Source organism: Lemur catta, chromosome 1 (genome assembly GCF_020740605.2).
Source record: "Lemur catta isolate mLemCat1 chromosome 1, mLemCat1.pri, whole genome shotgun sequence".
Lineage (NCBI taxonomy): Eukaryota > Metazoa > Chordata > Mammalia > Primates > Lemuridae > Lemur > Lemur catta.
Window position 1 is genome coordinate 168,189,872 of NC_059128.1, and position 21,913 is coordinate 168,211,784.

At 47.1% G+C, this 21,913-nt stretch overlaps 1 protein-coding gene across 1 annotated transcript in view; it reads left to right on the top strand.

The window, feature by feature from the left end:
* EPHB1 (EPH receptor B1) overlaps positions 1 to 20,420 on the top strand; it is a 282,512-nt gene extending 262,092 nt beyond the window's left edge. The window contains exons 13-16 of the mRNA XM_045560222.1: positions 8,393 to 8,542; positions 14,285 to 14,478; positions 15,304 to 15,459; positions 18,958 to 20,420. Of these exons, the coding sequence (XP_045416178.1) occupies positions 8,393 to 8,542; positions 14,285 to 14,478; positions 15,304 to 15,459; positions 18,958 to 19,066 (609 nt within the window). The 3' untranslated portion in view covers positions 19,067 to 20,420. The remainder of the gene's footprint in view (positions 1 to 8,392; positions 8,543 to 14,284; positions 14,479 to 15,303; positions 15,460 to 18,957) is intronic.
* Positions 20,421 to 21,913: the final 1,493 nt, after the last annotated feature.

Here is a 21,913-nt window from a genome sequence, read left to right on the forward strand (position 1 = left end):
CAGAGCATCCCCCCACTCAGCAGCCCTCACCTCTCGCCGTGCAATGTCGGGAGCCCCTGCCAGCTGCGTTTCCATAGCAGGTGCAGCCCTGCCACAGCACAGCAGGAAGCCCATGGGTCCTCTGTGCACAGGGCGTGAACGGAATGGGAGAAGAATGCAGGTGGCCGAGGGTCACAGGGGAGACATATGGGGCAAAGGTGGGAGGGCTGCCATGGCCTACTGACAGATAGGAGCCATGGAGACACAGACAGGCCCGGGGTCACTGGCTGGAAAAGGAAAGGAAAACTGCAGTCTCTTAGGGTGGGCCCAGGGCTAGGGTGGGCAACAGTGAAGCACGGTGGTAGAGGGGCTCTAGGAAAAAGCACAATCCCAGCCATCTTCAGAGAAGCAATTGGTGACACACTGAACATGGCCTAGGAGGGGAAGGGTGGACAGCAGGGTGACGCTTGAGCCTCCTCAGCTCTACCTGTCCCCTATTCTATGGTCCTCCAAGCCAACCTGTCATTCAAAGGGCCTGGAGGCTCACTCCCCGCTGCCCCCCTTGAAGGGCAGGAGCATCCCTGCTTACTTCCTTCCTGATGGAATGCGGCTCTCTCTGCGGCCTACCAGCTGGAAGGCAAAGTGTGCAGAGAACCTAAAGACCATTGGGCCAGTTAATCCCACGGCTCTCTCCAGGGGCAGACTCTTCAGGAGACCTGGGAGCAAGGTCCAGGCTTCGGGGCTGCGCAAGGAGAGAATAAGCCTATGCCTTTATTAAGCTAATTACCTCTACGGAATTCCCTGGACAATGCCCTGCTTAGGGCAGAAGTGATGTTCCCTTCCCCTCTGCTGGCTCTGGCCTGGCCAAGAGAGGGTAGCACCTGCCTGCCTGTCAGATGAATGAAGGCAGCTAGTGAATTATTTAGCCCTTGTCTCTCCACCTTTCTTTTTAATTGTAAACTCAAGAAGTGCTGCGTGATTAAAAAAATAATAATAATAATGCCCATATCCTAGCCACCAGGGGCTGTTTTGGGTGTGGGCAGTAAAGACAGCTGTTTGCCCTGACGGAACAGTGTAGAGAAACGATGTCTGTTTGGTTGAAGAACAGGATTTTTTTCCCAGTTGGGAAATGTCACCAAGTGGCCTTTCTGTTCTTCACACATGAAATACACACTATCATCCGCATATTTTTAGTTAATTTATGTCCAAATAGGCCTTTCTCTAGCTGCTGGAAAATGATGTTTAGGCTGCAATTACCTTTCGCAGCAACTCACAGAAGGGTTTCAGTGCTCACAGAGCTCAGGGGAAAGGCAGCAGGGACCCCACCCGACTATAAATTTTTCCATTTGTAGTTATTCAAATCACATATTTTATTACTAGTACGAAATACATTGTGTCATTCATTTTGGAGGAGCAGCTAATGCTTCAAGAAAAGCTTTGAAAAACATTCTATTTAGAAACAATTTTGTCTGCAGCTAACGCTGTGTGTCTTTTGAGTTGTCTTTTCTCCCAGCCCTTTTTTTCTGTTCTGTGTGCCATTTGCATGACAAACGGGACCATCCTCTCCAAAAGCTCACCTGTTCCTGCAGCCTGCTTCCCACCCAACGTTCCGCATTCTCTGTATGTTGCATCGTAATCCTTAGCATGGTAATAAATTACAGTGTCACCATCAAGATTGTGGCTTCTGGAAAGAAATAAGCAGCAGGGCCAGATGAACTCTTTTAGAAGATGAGAGACTGTTTTCATGCAAATTCCTGGCGTCCTGGGGAACTGGGAACAGCCTCTTTATTATATAGACTCAGTTGCAATTCAGCAGCCAGAAGCCATTTCTACTGGTTGTTAGAGAGGAATAACCTTTTAGGCAGAAACTTCTTTTCCTTTTTGACTGATACGGGTCTTATCTGGAGAAAAAAAATGACTTTACTGATTAGGTTGAGGAAAATGGGTCAGTGTACTTTCAGAGTGCTTTAGTTTAAGACATTCATTCTAAAATACCTTTCTAATTTAATGCTTAGACACTTGGAGCCCACTTTAGACCAGGGCAGTGGGAAGTGACCGGGGAACAGGAGGGGGCGTGTCACATGGATGCCCCCTGAGGGCAGGGCCATCTGGGTCTGAACTTGTCCACAGAGGGCTGCACAGAGCCCCTCACACAGGCAGATGCCTCGCCCAGGCTGGTCAGCCACACAGGATGGTCACTGCTCCAAGGGGTGTGTCCAACCTGCCAACTCCACAGTGACTCTTGACAGAAAATGCAAACTTCTTCTCAGTTAGTTCCCCATTTCCTCTGGGCCACAGATATACTTGACAGAAACATTAGTGAAGTCAATTTGCTGCTTTTCATCATTTTAGGATCCTTTGAGGTCTAGTGCAGTATTGGCCAATACTTGCCATAGGTACAAGTGGGTGTCCCTCACCCAGGGCAGACACTGTTCGCCGAGGCCAATACTCCTCTGCACACCAGGGGGCCTAGCCCAGAGGTCCCCAGTGCTGGCTGCCCATTGGAGACACTGGGGAAGTTTGGTTTTTTTAATTGCCATGAATATTCTAATTTATTTAGAATCTCTGAGAGTGGTGCCCAAACATTGGTAGGTTTTAACATGCTTCAGGCAATTCTAATGTGTAGTAATCAGTCACAGCCCTTTGCTGAGCCCAGATGAAGCCTCAGAATCCTTCTCAACTCAGCCACTAACAGTGATCAGAGTTGGTATTCAAGATGGAACCCAATGCAATCCATGACTTATGCTGGCTTGATCTATGTCAGCGGTTCTCAAAGTGTGAAAACCGTACTGGGAATCTGTTAGAAAGGCAAATTCTCAGACCCCATCCCAGAGCTAGTAAATTTAAAAGTGTGGGTTGAGAACAGTTTTATAAGGCCTCCAGAAGATTCCGATGCACACTCAAATTTGAGAACCACTGCTTTTACTAGTGTTTGCACATGAAAATCACCTGAAGCATGTTAGAACACACCAGCACTTGGGCACAACTCCCAGAAATTCTAAATACATTAGAATGCCCATGGCATTAAAAAAAATTCTCCCCCATGTGATTCCAATGAACAGCCAACCTTGGGAACCACTGGGCTAGGCCTTCTGGGTATGCAGAGAGGACGGCCTTGCCTTCAGCCAGTGTTGTGCATTTACAGTGTGGCTACCTAGGCCTGGGGTGGCCACCTGAGTCTGGGGACACTGCTAGTAGAATGAGGATGGAATTCTCCCTCAGGCATACTGGCACACAACAGTCCTCCAAGGTGTGGACTGTGGCTGAGGTCTGATCGACAGCACTGAAGAAATATTAGAGGGGCCCTGAGGTTAATCAAGGGGCTATAATATAAAATATTAGAGGTATTGGAGGAAGCACAACCTTTACTCCAAAATCCCACTGCCCTCTAAGAATAGCCCTTCATGGCTTTGCTGCCAGGAACTTAACAGTATTTTTAAACTATACCTGATAAAATTGTGTATTTTCAATGTATTAGTTTCCTGTGGCTGCTGCAACAAAGTACCACAAACTGGGTGGCTTTAAATGACAAAAGTGTATGCACTAACTGCTCTGGAGATAAAGGTGTTGGCAGGGTCATCCACCCTCCAGAGGTTCTAGAGGAGGATCTGTGCTATGCCTCCCTCCTAGTTGCCGTCAGTCATTGACGTACTTGGCTTGTAGATACAGTACTCCAGTCTTAGCCTCCATATCCACACGGTGTTCTCCCTGAGTGCCTTGTATCTTTGCATGGACTTCTCATAAGGAAGGACACCAGCCTTATTTTTAGGGACCATCCTAATCTAGTATGATTTCACCTTAAAGTTGATTGTACATTCACAAGTATCACAGGTTAGGACTTCAACATACTGTTTTGGAGGGCACGATTCAGCACACAACACTCAATAAGTTCTTGTTTAAAGGTAACAGTAATATACTGTGTGGGTTACATAACTATCATATTGGATTTTCACAACCCCAATATATTATATATTACATACCTTTTGGAGTAGTGGGCATTATAAAATCCAGAGCGATTGCATGATACTTTCAGTCAAAAACCTACCACTTCCAAGCATCAAAGGGATTCTACCATGTACCACAAGTCCAATTTTTGGTGAATAAGTACATGATGACTATACACGATGTTCATGAGTGTCTAGATTCCTGGCATAATCCTTCTGAGACTTAGTCTCACACAAGATGGTGGAGAAAAGTACTGTAGCAGTGCCCAGGTGCACAGAATCACTATCCTCTGGGCTCCTCCAGGATAAGTAATCAGACCTCAGCCTGGAAACTGTCACATTAGGGCAGGCTCTAGAACCCAACCTCTGTGCTGTGCCTACCTAATCTCACTGTGGCAAGACAGTGAGCTGGCTGGGTGGCATCAGGGAGGTCCACTGCCCCTCTAGGGTGGGGCTGAGTCTCATCATTGCCATGTCCCTAGCAGGGTACTGAGTACACAACGAGTGCTACAGAAATGCTTGCTGCAGGCCAGCTGAGGTTGAGGGACTGAAGTCCCCATGCTGAGATCTGCTAGCAGGTGTGAGTATGGGTCAGAGGTGACCTAAAGATGGCTGAGTTAGGATTTATCCACTGCCTGAGATCTTCTCTTAGTTCATCGGATTACACACACACACACACACACACACACACACACACACACACAAACAAACACTCTGTCTCTCTTTCTCTCTCAAGTTTGTCTTAAGTCTGAGTTAAGACATAATTATCTGAAGCAGTGGTTTTCAAACATTTGAAGAAGTTCTTGGCAGCACAACCATTCCATGCAAAGCTCTGTGTGGAAGGTCCATGTTGAAGGTACATGTGTGAAGTCTTTTAGGGAACTCATAGCCCTGGTTATGGTGAGGTGCCTCTTCCTCCTCTCCTCTTCCCTCTCCCCCATTCGCCAGCAGTGACCCCCATGGTAGCTCTGAACAAATGCTGTCCCTGCAGAATGCAGACCTTGCCCTCAGCATCCCCGGGGGAGACAAATCATCTGGTGCACTGCAGAAACCCATGCCAGGGACAGTGTTCTCCTCAAGCCCAGTGTCAGCCCTTCTGTGCCCACATGGATGCAGGTTCCTTCCCAGTGAGCCCCATCCGTTCTTCACCACCCTGAGAATTCTTCCTGCATGTTCCCTGCCACCCAGCAGAACAAATACTTTGCTGTGCCGCTTGTACATGCCTGCACTGGGGAGCCAGGGACACTTACAGCACTTCACAGTCCCATGGATGCCTTGGCCGTGCCCTCCTTGTCCAGCAGTGGGACCTTCCTGCCCAGCAGAAACTCTGCCTGCCATGGCAGCATCCCACTTCCTTTCCTTCTGTTCCCCTCCACAGGGCTGGTCACCATCCTCTAAAGTAATAGATTTCCTTTCACATAATTGAAGACGTGTTAAGTAATCATCCCGTAATTACCTCTGAGCATCAGAAGGCAACACTGACAATGTGATGTTTGAAAAGATAAAAAGGAAGTTTAAAATTCCCAGGAAAGAAATCACCCATCTTCGTGTTTCCCTGACTTTGCATTTCCTTTTGTTCTGCCTCCGAGGTGAGGTCAGTGTCCCCCAGCTCTCCCACTGAGTGGGGGAGCCGGTGGTGACAAGCTGTCAGCTGCCTGTCCAGGGTGGGGCGGGGGTGCTCTTCTTGGAGACCTGGCCACCTGCTGGGATGGAGGGGGTGGCAGTGACAGGCCAAGCTCCGTGTTCAGTGAGGCCCAACCGTGCAAGGTGGCAGGAGGGCTGGGGGCTCCTTGCCGTGGTCTGGCACTGCCGCTTTCCAGGCAAGAGGGCGCAGCTCCACAGCTGTCACTGACAGCCCCTGGGGTCTGCTCCAGACTTGGCAGAGGAGGACACTTCCAGACTCCCAAATCAAATGCCGCTTTGAAATTCAGAAGAGCCACACTTTCATCTCCCTCCCCGCTCTCTGACACCAACACACACACAGGATCAGCAAGCCCTCTGTCTCCTTTCCACACAGACCCACGCTGCCTGCCACGTTTTCTCTGTCTCTCGTTCTCTCTCACACGTATTGACAACTTCTCACTCACACAGAATCTCATACTGTCTCTCTCACACACACACACATGCAGAATCATACTAATTAAACTCCTGCTCTCTCTCACCTCACTTAACCCATGTATTTTGAGGAAACAAAAACCCCTCTCCTCTTGGGGAGCCCAGGCCACCTCAGAGTGTGGCAACAACCCCCTCCCTAATGTCCACACACAACGTGGGTCTCTGAGCTATCAGACACCGGCCTGCAGGTGTGCGATAGCTCCCGGTTCACTGGGTGGATTTTCCGCCTCTCTTCCCAGCCATGGGTACCACGTAGATAAAAACTAGTCAACTCCTTCATGCTCTGGAGGATGGTGAGAACAGAGCGTCCTGTTGCAGCCAGCCCAAGCCTGCCCTCCCGGCATTTGTCACATTGCTGGCATTTGAGCAGAAGACGTCTCCCACCACAAAAGCCTGCCGTCATCCTCAGGGGACATCAGGACTGTCTTCTTTGCAGAAAGCTGGAGATGGGCCTGGGGAGGTCCAGACCAGGTTGGCTTTATTCCTCCCAGGCCCCAGATAGGAAACCAGATAAAAATATACTTTGCAGTTTGCTCTTTTTTTTCCTCTCTCTCTCTGGCTCAGATTGGCCATTTATACATTTTTAAGGTATTTTTGCTAACGTCCACCATGTATCTTTGGTGATGTGACCAGATTGTAAGAATGGTCAGTATAAAAATAGTCTCCTTTGGCGGAGGCATGAGACAAACGTGGAGAGGAGTAGGGGCAGCCGCCCTGCCCTGGTCCACCACTGCCACCAGCAGCCACAGGTGTCATGTCCTGTGGGGTAGACAGAGTCCAGGCGTGGAGAAAGCACTATGGGGGCAAAATCCTGGTATTGGGCATGAAGAATTGAAAATGAGGATCACATTTGCTCTGGAGAATGGTGAGCTTTGGAGGGCAGCCTCAGTGAGTGTTCCACTTTAGTACCCATAGGCCCCATCGACGCTGGACAGGAGAGACCATGCCTGCCTCCTGCTCCGCACTCGCCTCCCTTAGCTCCCCTTAGGAATTCTGTGCTTCAGCCCTCCGGACGCTTGCAGGTCCCTCCTCTCTCTTACCCCCAGCCTTTGCACATGCTGCTTTCTGCCGGCACTTCCCTCCTCCCGTTACTTTGCCTGGTTAACTTCTACTTGTTCTCTAGGGCTGAGCATAGTGAAAATAATAGTTAACACCTGACTGTGTAGGTGCTGATGAGAAACTGAGGCACGGAGAGGTGGATTCCTTGCCCCCCATGACACAGGTAGAAAGGGGCAGCGCTGGTACCCACACCCAGCCAAAGGCTCCAGGAGTTCTCAAACACTGCAGGAAGCTGCCTCCCTGACTGCTCCTGGCCATCCTTCCTGACCCCTCACTACGAAAAGGAGTCTCCTCTGGTTCTCAAAGGACTCTACCCACCCTCATCTTCACCTTCCTCTCTTTTGAATTTTTTTTTTAATAATGCATTTTAAGTTTCTGTTTTCTTGTCTGCTCTGCCCGACCCCCATCCGGTGCAGCTTGAGGGCAGGGACACTAGGTGGCTCATCTCTGGGACACCAGCTCCTCAAATAGGACCTGGCACAAGGCTGTGGTTATTGCTTATTTGTTGACAGGATGAATGAACGAATGGATGGATATAAATCCCTTAGGTAAATGGTGCCGGTCAAGGTCTGGCAGACAAGCAGAGCCAAGCAGAGGGCCAAGTCAGAAACTTCCCGTGTAGGGTTGGAGGGCAAGAAGGAGAACTTAAGTGTGGCTCCTTAGAAAAGTGATCTCCAGCTTCCAGTATCTTCACCTCCACTGAAGGACAGGAGGGACAGCCAGCAGGTAGAGAGGACACAGCAGTGGGCCCATTAAACCCCACTGCAGCCCAGGGCTATCTGCAGGCTGCAGAGTTTCCCCCCAGAGGTGGATGACAATGGAAATGATCTTGTAGTGGGAGGCTCCTCCAGGAGGTATGCCTCATCACTCTTCTTTCTTTTTTGTGTCATTGTGTTTCCCCCAGACCCAAATGTTGTAGCTTTTGCATTGTCATGGAACAAAGACAACCATAACTTGTATCATATGTAGCCAATCTCATGTAGTTCTAGCGTGTTTTCTACAGTTGCACACTCTCCTCTCACCTCCCCACAACATTAGCATCGTATGTGGTGAATGAGGGCACATGTGGTGTGCCCAGTATGGCGTGAGACAAGCTTGGGCCATGCTCACCTCCTTGAGCTCATCTAAGTAGGCACAGCAACATATGGTTCCACGGGGCAGGGACTGGCCATCCTAACACACAAGATATGGAAAGATATGGGAGTGGGACTGTGCACACCAAGTTTTTTTTTTTTTTTTCCTGCCTTCAACCAGAAAGCTGATGGTTGGGCTGACCATGTTTCTCCTCCTTCCAGGGTGGAAAGATCCCCGTGAGATGGACAGCTCCAGAGGCCATTGCTTACCGCAAGTTCACTTCAGCCAGCGATGTTTGGAGCTACGGGATTGTCATGTGGGAAGTCATGTCATTTGGAGAGAGACCCTATTGGGATATGTCCAACCAAGACGTGAGTGTCCGTAGCACCTGGTTGCCACAAACCCCCTTCCAACAAGTGACACAGGCAGTAGCATACCAAGCCCTCCTGTTTTCAGCTCAGGTCCTCATAACCTGAACTTGAGGTGTCCAGGGTAGGGGCTAGAGGGACACACTTGGTGTGGATATTTGAACTAATGAAAGAAGAGATATGACAGTTCCAATGACCACAAAGCCTGTGGAGGTGCCCAAGCCACGGACTCCAACCCAAGAGACAACAGGCTGATTCTGAATGGCCACGGATCATGAGTAGGTCAGGCCCAAAATTCAAGAAACTCTACCCTGCTTCCCAGAGCCTGGGATCTGTGTTCTTCTTCCTCATGTATGACAGAAGGGAAGGAGCCCTGGTTTGAGGGCCAGGGCCTGAGTTCCCAGCCTGCTCTGCCTCTGACAGCTGTGCTCCATCAAGGCAGTTGCAGTTTCTGTGCAGGACTCACAGTCCTCAGCTGTAAGGAGGGAAATCATAAAAAGCCCTTCTTCCCTGAGAATTGACTCCTCTGCAAGCCCATGTCACCTATTAGTAGAGGAGGAGCTGAGAAGGCTTCCCAAAGCTGGTCAGCTACAGATGGGCCACAGGAGTGGGGCCCTGTCTGCAGGGGGTCAACCGCCTCCAGGTTGCCCTCATGGACCGTGGCTGGGAAAGGAAAGAGAAGGGTTATCTGAGACGCTTTAAGGAGAGGCCTTTTGGCAGTGTTCCAAATGGGAATCTCTGCTCCATAATTACTAAAGGATGGGGAAGTCTTTTTAGAATGATTCCTTTGATAAGGCTCCAGTGGAAATCCCTGCCTGGATGTTAACACTGCTCTTGACTCTGGGCCATTCCCCAGGGACCACTCCTCTTTTTGTGTTTTGAATACATACCCTCCCCTTGGAGCTGAGAGGATTTCAGCTTGCAAAGCCTACATATGTGTGTTCTACACTTGTTCTTCCCATCACTTTGGGGGGCAGTTCTTATTTTTCCCAACTCATAGGCTCAAAGAGGAAGGGCTGTCCCCAGTCCAGATCTTGGTCCACTGGGCAAACAATCACACTGTGAACAATTCCATGCTTGGGTGGACCCTGAGGCCCTCATAAGTTTGTGAAATCCATAGGCCCCCTATCCAGCCAGAGGTTTATCACCATGGCAGTTGCTCAGAAGATTGTGAACAGTGGCAATTTCCCAGTGAGGTTGTACAGGAGAAGCTGGGGTACTTCTGTGGCACTATTCCCCGCTGCCATGGGCAGAGTGGGTCCAGCCTGGAGTGGGTGAAATGGCTGCATCCTTAACCAGGTCCCAGTGACAACCATAGGTAGTGTCTATTATCTGGGCAGCCACGCCTTGCCTCTGCTCCTGTGGCCTCAAAGCAGTAGATGTTGGAGTTGGCAGAGAGGTTGCTTTCATGAAATCAGTGGCACCCTGGCTCCATCCATACTGTCTGATACATGAGTAAGAAATGATAGCCAGAAAAAGCAGACCCATCTTTTCTTGCCCAAGACCTTAATCCGATTAAGAATAATTCAGCTCACAGAGAATGGATTACGAACCCGTTTGACAGGCAAGCTTTAACATTCACGGTATTTTCTGTCAATGCATTTACCTATGCTGAGAACAAATATTGTACAATTTCTGATATTAGATTTCCAGAATCTCCAAATTATTCTTGCAACACACACTCATGGTATGCTAATTGTGACTTAGCACTGTGTTTGCTAATTCTGCTCTTGAGGGGTTTACAGTCCAGTGGCGTATACTTGGGGCTTTGGGAACATTTGAGTGAGGAAGGGGAAGGAAGGCTTCCCAGATAGTTGACATTTGAAATGAGTCTCAGAGGGAATAAGAACATCTGTAAAGTAGCAGTTTGTTCTGATTTTACTAGTGCAATTCTGCTCCCTATGGGAGGTGGGAGGTGACTTCATGCCCATTCAGAAAGCTTCTTACAACCTGGCCTGGGAAAGAGCCAGGAGGGGCTCCCAGCTGCTGGGCTGCAGCTTCACTCATCAGAAACCACTGAGGTGGTGGCGGTAAAGGATGTTACAGATGACAATTGAAAGGCTTTAAGGAAGAGAATTGCAGAGGCAAGTCAGAGTGCTGGTAATTAGGCTTCCAGAGCCCAGGAAGGTCTTTGAACATGAATAGAGAGTTTGTCAGCCAGAGAGAGCAACTTGGAAGTTCTGCTGCTTGGATGTGATTGACAGAGATAATGAGAGTGGCAGTGTCTGTGGAGAGGAGCTGCAGTTATATTGAAACATCAGAGCTCAACTTAACCCGCTCTGCCCTGGTTCCTCCACTGCTCTGAGCTCCTTCACTTCGCTCTCCTCAGTGGAAGGTCAAGGAGGCACCACCCACAGCCCAACTCACTAATGGGAAATCCGTGTCTGGGGCCAGCCAGGAGCCCCCACTGAGGAAGTGGGAGGGGAGGGGTGAGGGGAGGGGCCCTGCTCATTTCCCAGAGAAGCCCCAGTCACTTCATCTGTTGCCTAAGAGCACCTGGGGTTAGACCACCTGTGCCTGGTCCCCAACCAACCCCCACACCTACTGTCTCTGGATACAGGTGAACAAAGGCCACCCCTCACCCTGCCTCATGCCTGGCCCTTTAGTTAGGCCCCAGGATGTTTACTTATACTGGCCTTCGGGATGGCCAAAATTGCTGCTGCAGACCATTCAAAGTGAGACGGCGGCGAGCTCCAAGAAAGAGTTGCCTAGACTGGTTCTCTCACCCACACACCTTCACTCTTACTTCTCTCTAGAAATGTCATCTTATCTCCTTCTAATCTCCATTCTTCTCAACATTCGTTTATCTCATCCTGTTATGGACCAAGGAAAGAGGCCCTGAATTCACTCCAGTTTTCAACTCTGCTCAGTAGGACACCCTATACCCTCAACCTTAGGCCGTATCTTTCCATACAGTTCAAACCTGGTCACTGGTGTTTAGAGCCGTCAGATGGCCATATTGAAGGTGTTTCTCCACACCTCTTCCCTGTTCTCCACAACTACTACCGAGGCAAGTATGACAGAGAATGATCTCAAAGTCCCATGAGAGAACCAAAAAAAACCTTTTGTATATAATGATGTTTTAATTTGACTATAAGTTATATGTATTCAGGAAATTTAGAAACCACCCAGATCCGTAAGAAGAGAATACAAATCTCCAAAGGCAGAGCACTTCAGTCAGAGATTCATGTAGGTAAATGCTGCCCATCTACCAATTAATGACCTCAGTATTTTTTTCTTTGACATGGAGGGTAACCGCTGTCTTTTTTTCCTATGTGCAAGAAGCATCAATGCTCCCAGAGTTTCAGCTTGAGGAATAGCAAACACAGTTATGTAGAAGAATCAGTAAATGGAGTAAAGTTCCATTTTGTAAACATAGATGTGGGAAGGGGTTCCCATAGCTATACTCTATCCTGAACGGTGAGAAATGGGGATGTGGCATTTACTAAGCCTGTTTCGTATTCTAGAGCAGGTAGGAGAGTTGTCTTGTGCACAGGCAAAATTAATATTTTGGGGCTCTAGCGTCAAACAATTTGGGCAGAGGTGACATCAGTCTAGAGCTACATGAGTAACACTAGTTGCCTTGCACTAGAAGATTTTGGGACCCTCTAGCCCCATGAGAAGTTGAATTTGGGCACTAGCCCCTCTTGCTGGTCCTACCTAGCTTGGCCTTAGGCAACCCAGAAAGGACTCATGGGACCATTCAATGGGGTAATCCCACTTGTCCCCACAATGAGTGGAGACTGTGTGACTGGGACCCTCACTCTGGTTGCCTGGAAGGAGCTTGAAAAGGGCACAGGTTTACGTGCCAGGCTGATGGGAATGATGCCGGGCTGCTCACTTTCATGGATCACTTAGCTCCGCTCTGTGTCCCTGTTTCATGCCATGAAGACCCCAAACAGCTCCAGGTGCTGTTTTCCAGGCTGAGATGATCAGGGCAGCCTCATGGAGGCCTGGTATTATGTGGCTTTCCAGGTATTCAAAACTTAAAATCCAGCACCCCTGTGACTTATTCCCAGCCTGTCGTCTGCTAACTGTGTACCCTTGGGCAAGTTCATTCACTGCTTTTGCCTCCCTTTTCTCATGGGGAAAAAGGGGTTAAAATGCCCCCAGAGGAGAGCAGGGAGTTTGACTGACAACAGTTTGGAGGAAAACTTGTCAGTGCTACACATTGTTCAAAAGTGAATGTTCCCGGTCACTGGATTGTTTAATACAGTGGTAATACTGTGACGGTTTGTGTGCTTCATCATACTGAAGGGAAGGGACAGTGCATCTTGACTGTCTCTAATGACTTCAGGTTATTCCATGATCTCATGCCCCATCTCGCATCCACAGTAATTGTACACAGTAATTGTAAGAATGTAAACTCATTCAAAACATTCGCTTTTTGACCAACGTATGAAGAAAAAAAATTGATCAGTTGAAATGAATCTGATTTTTTAAAGTAGAAGCAAAAACACCAGAAAATCCCTAATCTCCAAATTATTTCCTTTGTTAAGATGCTTTAACTATTTATTTTAATATAAAATCAATGCATGATTATTATAGGAAATAAAAAATACAAACAAGCAAAAAGAAAAGCATAAAGAACATTCAAGTTTCTACCTCCCCAGAGGCAACCACCATTAACTCCATGCTGTACATCCTTCCAGGGTCTTTCTATACCTGTGTATAATTGTTGGATTTTATTTTGTTTTGATTTTTGTTTTTTATGAAAGCAATATTATAGCACACCAGCAGTTATGCAGCCTGCTCTTTTGCCTAACATTATAATGTCTATCCATTTCAATGTATACATTTTTGTAGTATCACTTTAGCCTTAAAGTGCAGTTGTATTTTAGGCTTTCCATTGTATTATGGGTGCGCCATAGTAAGTTCATATGTTTAGCACTTGGGTCATTTATAATTATTTTTCCCAATGCAAGAAGGTCAGAGCAAATGTAATTGATTAAAATGAATTAGAAATTAAGAAGTACAGGATGAAAACATGAAAATATGAAAACCAAAGTTCTTAAAGCTCCTAAAATCCTTATGAAATTGTCCCTCAGAATTTTAAAAAATTACCAAAACTTGATTGGAGAGTTTCATTTTGGACCACCTTGTTATTTTTGACTGTTGTCTTCATATGGAACCAGTTCGTTTAACCAGATGATCTTCAACCCCAGTCATGGTGCTGCCTCATGAGGGTTAAAGCAAATACTGCCTGGAAGACCCCAGCGAGTGTCTGGCGTGGAGTGGGTGCTCTGTCAGTGCTGGTCCCTTTCCTTCCTTCACTTCCCTTAGGAATGAAAGAATGAGGCCACCACAAGCTTGGGGATGTCTTTTATAAATAGTGGCTTCACTGGGTTTCCCGTGCGTCACTGCTTCGTCACCCCTGCTGCCACTAGCTTCCAGTAAGGCAGAATTGGGCCCTATGTCTTCTAAAGAGAGGAGATACTCAAGCGGTTCACCAGCTCAGTGTTCGACAAACATTTACAGAGACCTAGCATGTGCTGGGCCCTGCACCAGGTGCTAGGGACACAAAGGAGCAACAAGATGTGGTCCCTGCTTTCTAGGAGCCCCAGTCTAGGGGGATCAGCCAAGTGCACAGAAAGTCCATTATGCTGGGAGGTGTGTGAGCACAGAACAAGGGCACCTGAGCCAGCCTAAGCCAGGGAGGCTCCATCTTTCGTGGCTGATTTGCAAATAACTGACTGGTGGCTCATCCGTCACCCAGTCACACCTTTTCCTTGTGTGTCACTGCAGGTCATCAATGCCATTGAGCAGGACTACCGGCTGCCTCCACCCATGGACTGCCCAGCTGCTCTACACCAGCTCATGCTGGACTGTTGGCAGAAGGACCGAAACAGCCGGCCCCGCTTTGCGGAGATTGTCAACACCCTGGACAAGATGATCCGGAACCCGGCAAGTCTCAAGACTGTGGCAACCATCACCGCCGTGTGAGTCTGGTGAAACAGGGTGATCCCTAGATGGAGGTGGTCTCATGGTCAGGGGCATAGCTTGGCACCCTATGATCATGGTCACATCTGCATTTTTAAAAAGAGCAACTGGCTACAGTGTGAACTTTATGTTGAGGGAACAAGCACGCATGAAGAAAAACAGGTAGGAGAATATTGCAGCCATCATGATAGAGAAGATAGTGTCTTAAATAAAGGTAATGGTTGTGGAAAAAAGTAGGTGAGTCTGAGAGATGTAGGAGGCAAAATGTTTATGACTTGGTGAAGGATTGCATATGGGTATTGAGGATGAGGGAAATGTCAAGATGCACCCTGATTTCTGGTTTGAGTACCTGGGAGTCTGCTTTGAGAATGTGCCAGAGAAAGTCAGTGCCACCACTGCTCCATTTTTTCAAGTAACTGAGGATGAAATCGGGAAAACAAAATGTTACCAGTGGATTGGGGGAGGTTGTGGTGAACTGTACATATTTTTTAAAGGACTGTATCCTTGGCTGGTGAGGCTCTCAGATTTCAGTTTACAAAGGAGTTGGGAGCCTCCCCTTCCCTGCAGACCAAATCCTGTATCCGTCTGCCTGTCTGGGTTGACTGATCTGTGACAATAGCCAGAAGTGGGGGACTGGCCCTCTGACTTTAGAAGTCACACCAATTTAGGATTTTGTAAAGAAGGAAGGGTTATCCCGGGGTTCCACTGTGATCCTCAAACTGTGAGAGATGCTGCCATCAGCAAAGTCTCTGTGAAGCCAAACACGGGCTCTGTCCATGTGCCTCTGCAGCTCTGAGGTCACCTGCTCCCCTCTGTCTCTCCAGGCCTTCCCAGCCTCTGCTCGACCGCTCCATCCCCGACTTCACGGCCTTTACCACCGTGGATGACTGGCTCAGTGCCATCAAAATGGTTCAGTACAGGGACAGCTTCCTCACCGCTGGCTTCACCTCCCTCCAGCTCGTCACCCAGATGACATCAGAGTAAGTGATGAGAATCCCCTGCATCCAGCCTGCAGGAAGGGGTCAGGGCTCCTTTCCTGCCACTGCAGGCGCCGTGAGTCCTGTCTCTGGCCTCATCCTCAGAGCCCCTCCTCTGGATAGAAGCAAGCCTGGTCGGGGGTGGGTGCCTTGGAAAGACAAAGGGGGACGTGGGGGTGGGGTGGGGAGGCAGAGATCCATTCTGGGCCCCACATGAGAGTTCTTCAAAGTCATAGACATATGTCATTTGCCTAATCACCGAGAGCCTCTCCCTCATTTAAGTTTTTAAACTCAACCCATCAAAGAGAGCATCCAGATGGAAAGAACACAGCCAGCCAGCACTTTAAATAACATAGCAGGAAAAGCATTGCACTGATTCAGCAACAATCTCCGACGTGTGGGGAGCTTGTCCTCGTACTTAGATAGCACTTGTCAATAAGCATACATTTCCATCCCCCTCAAATTATTTACCAGTCTGCTGCTCCCAGAGCAGTTTGGAGGAATACACAAAATAAAATTATTCAAATAAGATGAGAGCCAGAAGGGGTCTTAAATATCCGTGCAGTCCATCATTTCTCCAAGACTGTTCTGAGTAGCACCAGTTGTGGGAAATGTTAATAGGTTCTCCTTGGAAAAAAGGTCCCATGGTCAAATAAATTTGGGAAATACTGTGCATTTTATCACCCTCTTGGAGATTCGCTGCTCATATTAGCATTATAAAGGCCATGAGAAATCCTGAAATAGAGAAACCTAGTTAAAATTATCAAATACCATGGAACCATATTTTTGAGGGGCAGGATTTTGTGGAATTGTATTTTGGGAAATATTTATCTAGTTCCACCACTTCTATTCAGCGGATTCTGAAATTATGTGAAATTGGTGCTCACCAGTGGCAAAGCTGGGGAACAAGCCTGCTTTCCTTGCTGCCAGTTCAATGTCTTTCTACCCATCCACCCAGGACCTCAGCGGTTCCCATACTTTCCTGCACAGTGGAATCACCAGGGGATCTTTAAAAAATGTCAAGGCCTGGTTCTCACTCCCACACCTTCTGAGTAATTGTGGTGAGACCTGGGCAGCAGGAGTTTTAAAAGCTCCCTGGGTGATTCTAATGTGACACCAAGGTCAGGAACCACTGGATTAAAGTTGGCAAGGGTCAAATTTTGCCTTCTGCACTCACAGAAACTCAGATAATCCTACCTAGAAATTAACTGTACCCTCTGCCAACACATGCACATGCACATGCACATGCACATGCGCATGCACACACACACACACACACACACACACACACACACCCTAGAGGGTACCACATGAGTTTCCTAGGCTACACTGTGTACTGGCCTGTAACACACATTTCCAATGGTAGAGGATCCCTCAGTTCATCAGGCAGTTGGCAAACACTTACTGATCACCTACTATATATCAGGCACAGTTCTAGGTGCTGGGATTCCCTCCTGGGGCAGGCCAGTTGCTGAGTTCCAGGAAAGAGGCATGGTATCCACCCCTAGCAGTTGAGCCTCAGAGAGACAGCTTCCCGACACACTGACTACTTTGCAGTCAATCTTCCTGGAGTCTAGCTCAACCTCTCAGAGGTTTATTCTTTTCAGAAATGACAGAACCTCCACTTTCTCCAGGGAGATGGTTTCAATATGTATCTAGCCTTAAATCCGCTGAGAATCAGAATGCATTTTTTTAAAACCTGGATTCATTTCCTAGTGGTGCCTTAAAAAGACAGCCATTCGGAATGACTTTCAAACAGATAGCCTAAATAAAATAAATACATTAAATAAATAAATAAATAAGACATGCTCACCAGTGGAAAACCAGCTTCCCCATCTTTCACAGCTAAAATGGATGCCCCTAGATAATCAGAGAGACTGTGTTCAGGCATAGAAGTGGGTGTTCATGAAGACAGGCTATTCCTGTGTTCCCACTGTAATCTGCCTGCATACGGGACCACTGTCACATGATCACCCCACTCTGAAGGAATTCCCTTGGTCTGGGAATAGTCACATGAGAAAGATAAGGGGGAGACTAAAAGGAAAGTCAAACTGAAAATTAAGGGATTTAGTTCAAAGTAAAACATGCCTACACACTATTGGAGCAATTCAATTTGTTTCTTGAGAGATAAAAGATGGAAAAAAGAAAATGAGCAACTTAATAAGATAGACTGTGGGACAATTTATGAATTCAAAATTCAAACATGCATCCCATAAGTATTTGCTAAAAAGCCTTGGGCACTTTGACAATCTCACCCAGCGGCAGCCCTTGGGAGACTGACTACCAGGCTTAAGCGGGGAGGCAGGAGAGCCAAGGTACTATGGACACAGAGCCAGCCCAGAGCCCACCAGGTCTGGTGTGCAGGGTACAAAGTGATCAGCTATGCTAGGGGGGCTTTGGGGGAAATGTAGTCAGGTCCTTAGAAGAGTTCTTCAAAGCAGCCCTGCAGGGGTGTTAAGAGCCAGGTGGTCTTGTATTTGAACCCCAGCTCCATACTGCTTATCTGTTATGTGATCTTGAGCATATTATTTAATGTCTCTGAGCCATACTTGCCTTGCTATAAATGTGCAGATAGTAATAGTGCCCATCTCATTGGTTTGTGGTGGGAGGTAAATGGAATAGCACATGCAAAGCACTTGGCCCATCACCTACCAAGGATGCACACAAGAAATAGTTGCTGCTAAATTATTGTCATCATTGACTTTACAATGGTTTGTCAATTTTTATGAAATTCTTTCATGTAGGTTTAAGTGAGATAGTGTATGGTACATGGGATGCACTCAAGCACTGTTATATATTGCTGCTTTTAGCTAAGAGAAGATGCATAGGTCTCCTAAGGTCACATATAAGCCATTAACTTGCTCACGTTAATGCTCACAACTCAAAGATTAATATAATTCAAAATCCTACCCCAGACATATTCCTTGGATTCCTGCTTGGACAGATATATTAAAGTTATTTGAGATCACCTTTCTTAAAAATGCATGACATTAAAATTCAAACAGAGGCAGAAAATGGAAACTCAGGGGAAAACATCAGAAGACCAGGCAAGCCCCACATCTTTTCAATCTCAGTGGGTGATCACTAATTTAGGCAGAAAGCTCCACAGAATAACTGAAGCCCCATGGAGTATGCACTTGGAAAGTTTCCTTGCAGGGGAAAATTCCAGTCCACTGGAGGGTCGTGGACATATGGAAGGGGCTGTTCCAGAGCTTGTAAGTGAGGACACATCCCCCGAACAAGGCACGACACTGCCAGGACTGTCTAAGCTAGAGGGAACATCAGAGAAGAGGGCCATTGCATAAAGAAAGTAAGATTGCGCAAGAAAATATCTAACTGAGAGTTTGCCAGAAACTTAGGTAAACTTAGGCTAGTTGGACTTTAAGCACTTTCATTTGTCTACCCAACTATTATCAGGAGCGTGGCTTTGGTGGTGAGTTTTGATCTGTGGAAAGTTGCCTGAACACTAAAGGACTTCTTTTGTGTCTTTTTCCTCCCTAGAGACCTCCTGAGAATAGGGATCACCTTGGCAGGCCATCAGAAGAAGATCTTGAACAGTATTCATTCTATGAGGGTCCAGATGAGTCAGTCACCAACGGCAATGGCATGAGAACTCTCGTTTTCTTGGGGGACGAGAAGAAGAAAAAGGACCAGGGTCAAGGAGGAATCAGAGGTTGACCACTGTGGAATGTGCTGGAGAGATTGGCTTCTTGGCTGAGGAATGCATTTTCATCAGTGAAGAATCAACCGGACCTGTTGCTAATAGGCAACCTCCATTTCTCAGTGACAGAAGCATGTCTAAGATGTCGTGGGAGACCAAATATATCATAATAAAAATATAAAAAGGTGATGTTCAACAGAAGTGAAGACAAGACATTATGCATCAGGGGAGCACGAGTAAACTCAGCTCCCACCCTCAGTGGGCTGGAGTCATCCATCCACAGGAAGAAAGGGAAGGAGGTGGAGGGAAGAAACAGAAGTAGTGTTCCATTTTCTTCCTCACCAATGACATTCTTTTCTTTTCTCCTTTTGTACTCCTCCCCGAGAGCCCCTCCCTTCTCCCACACCCATTTCCCTTTGCTCATGACTCCTGTAGGGAAGTTTCTTCAAACAAACCCAGCTCCTGAGTCTCCAGATGTTGTTCTGTCAGTTGCCAAAGGACTTTGCTGACCACTGCATGGGGATCCAACCAATTCAATTAATGTCTTCATATTGAAGAAGAGATGTACCTTCAATTGAAAACCTTGTTTTTCTTTTGTTTGCATTTTCTGCAAAAAGGAAAAAGAAACCACAAATTGGGGAAAAAAAAAGAAAAACCTGTTTCTGTGTGCAAGAGCACGCATATGTATGTCTGCGTTATAAAATGACTGTGCTTGTTTGTAACAGATGCAAACAAGAAAGGACTGGGAAGTCTTTGTCCCTGGGAAATCCAAAGGGGAAGGAATGTGGTATTGGTTTGGCTTTCTGGTTGGCCCAGTTGGCCTGTTGGCTAGATGGGAAGAGAGGAAAGGGAGAAAAATAAAACAAACGGGGAAAAAAAAAAAAAGAAAACTCTGGAGAGTTTGCAAATTCAGACAGGAAACAGGTGAGTGGTTTGAATTGGATGCAGTGTGGGCCATTCTGGAATGATACTGACTGATCAGTTATTCTTGATAACATCTGAAGAAAAGGAGAAGGAAAATGTTTCTGGAGAATGTTCTTCCACATCCCTGGAATCTGCAATTCAAGAGGTGGCAAGGGAGAATTCTTGCCTTACCTGTGGACAGGCTTAGGCCATGTGGCATCCAAGGAATGTTTCAAATGTGTCTGTGTTTCTCTTTACATTCCTTATTGTACCTCATTGTTCAATTCACTTTTGTAAATTCCACCTAACATTTAAATATTTTTAATTTCTCCTTTTACCTTAATCTCCTTGCTAATTTTATCTGTCTAATTAAAATGAGCAGAAGCATGTCTGGGTTTACATAGAATGGCAACAGAGTGTGTGTCCCTGGACTCCAGCAGGTTGTCCCCAAGTTTCGGGAGAATCCTTAACAACCATCCTTTCTTTCCCCTAATAGGGGAGGAGGGAACACATCCCTGACCCCATGGCTCCCAAGAAGCAAAATATATTAGACTCACTGGCACTGATGCGACCCAAAGGAAAAACTGAATAAATAGGAGACTCTGAAGATTCAAATGTGAGGCATAAGGAGTCACTGGCAAATAAACATAAACAACCACCCAGAATACATGATTAGCCCTGGCTTTAGTTTACACACTGCATTTGAGAAGTTCACATCCGGGCCAATTTTGTAAAATTTAGATGGCTTGCTTGGGCTGTATCTACAAATGTGCAGTTGGGGGTGGAAGGATGCCAGGCAATAAAAGGAGCTATGATTCCCAAGAAGCTCATTTAATACATATTTAAGGTAATATCGGGCTTTTCCTCTAGTCCTTGGTAACTTTTATTTCGGAAGAGTCTTACCTTCTGAAATCACTGGCCAAGATTCACTGTAACAGAAAGCTCTTTCAAAGAAGCTCCTAGGCCTAGGGGTGCAGCTCCAATTCAAGGGAGCGCATCTTAAAGCTCGTGTGCTTAACCTCTTGAGAATATGAGTGGATGGACAGGACTCCTTTCAGCAGATTCACACGTGTCTGCAAAGGGCTTCAATCCAGCCAGGCGGATAGAAGAGAAAACTTTTCTTTATGAATTGCTTACCAATTCCATGCACAATTTACTAATTACTCCAAAGACCTCAATCCATGAAGTGTCTTACAAGCCTAGGCAATTTGGCTAATCTACTCTCAATTTTCCACAGGAATGAGTTTTAATTTGTCACCAAATTCCTGAGGCAGAATCTTTAACCTGAAATCCTTACTGTACTTCCACCAATGACAACCCACCTTCTGTCTGTGGACAAAGCAGGTGAAGGTCCTGTCAAGCCCTTTGGTTTGCTTTTGCCATAAGGTCCCAGAAGGAGAGAGAGAGAGAACCCAAAGTGCACGAGAGGAAGGCGTGAGGAGTCAGCAGAGCAAGGGCAGGCAGCCTCAAGGCACAGTCCTCCGTGGGGCAGGCCGGCCCAAGTGCACAACACCCCAGCCACGATGCCCTCATGAGCTGCCCCACTCCCACACCCCAGACGGACCACAAGGGTATGTGAACCTGAAGGGGAATGAGGTGTGTCGCTAGTGAGCGAGGCCTCACACATTACCTCTGTAGCACTGGGCCAGTCACGAACCTCTCCGGGCCTTGGTTTCCTCATCTGTTTAACAGGAAAGTAATGCCTACCCTGGATGAAGAGTAACATTCCTGAGCAGGTTCTCTATGTCAGGAACTTTCCTAAATGCTTTGCAGGCATGAACTCTCTTCCTCACCGTTATCTTGTGAAGTGGTAGCAGGTAATCTATTGTTCCCAATTTTTGGACGAGGAAACTGAGAGACACACATGGTAGAGTCAGGATTGTGACTCAGGCA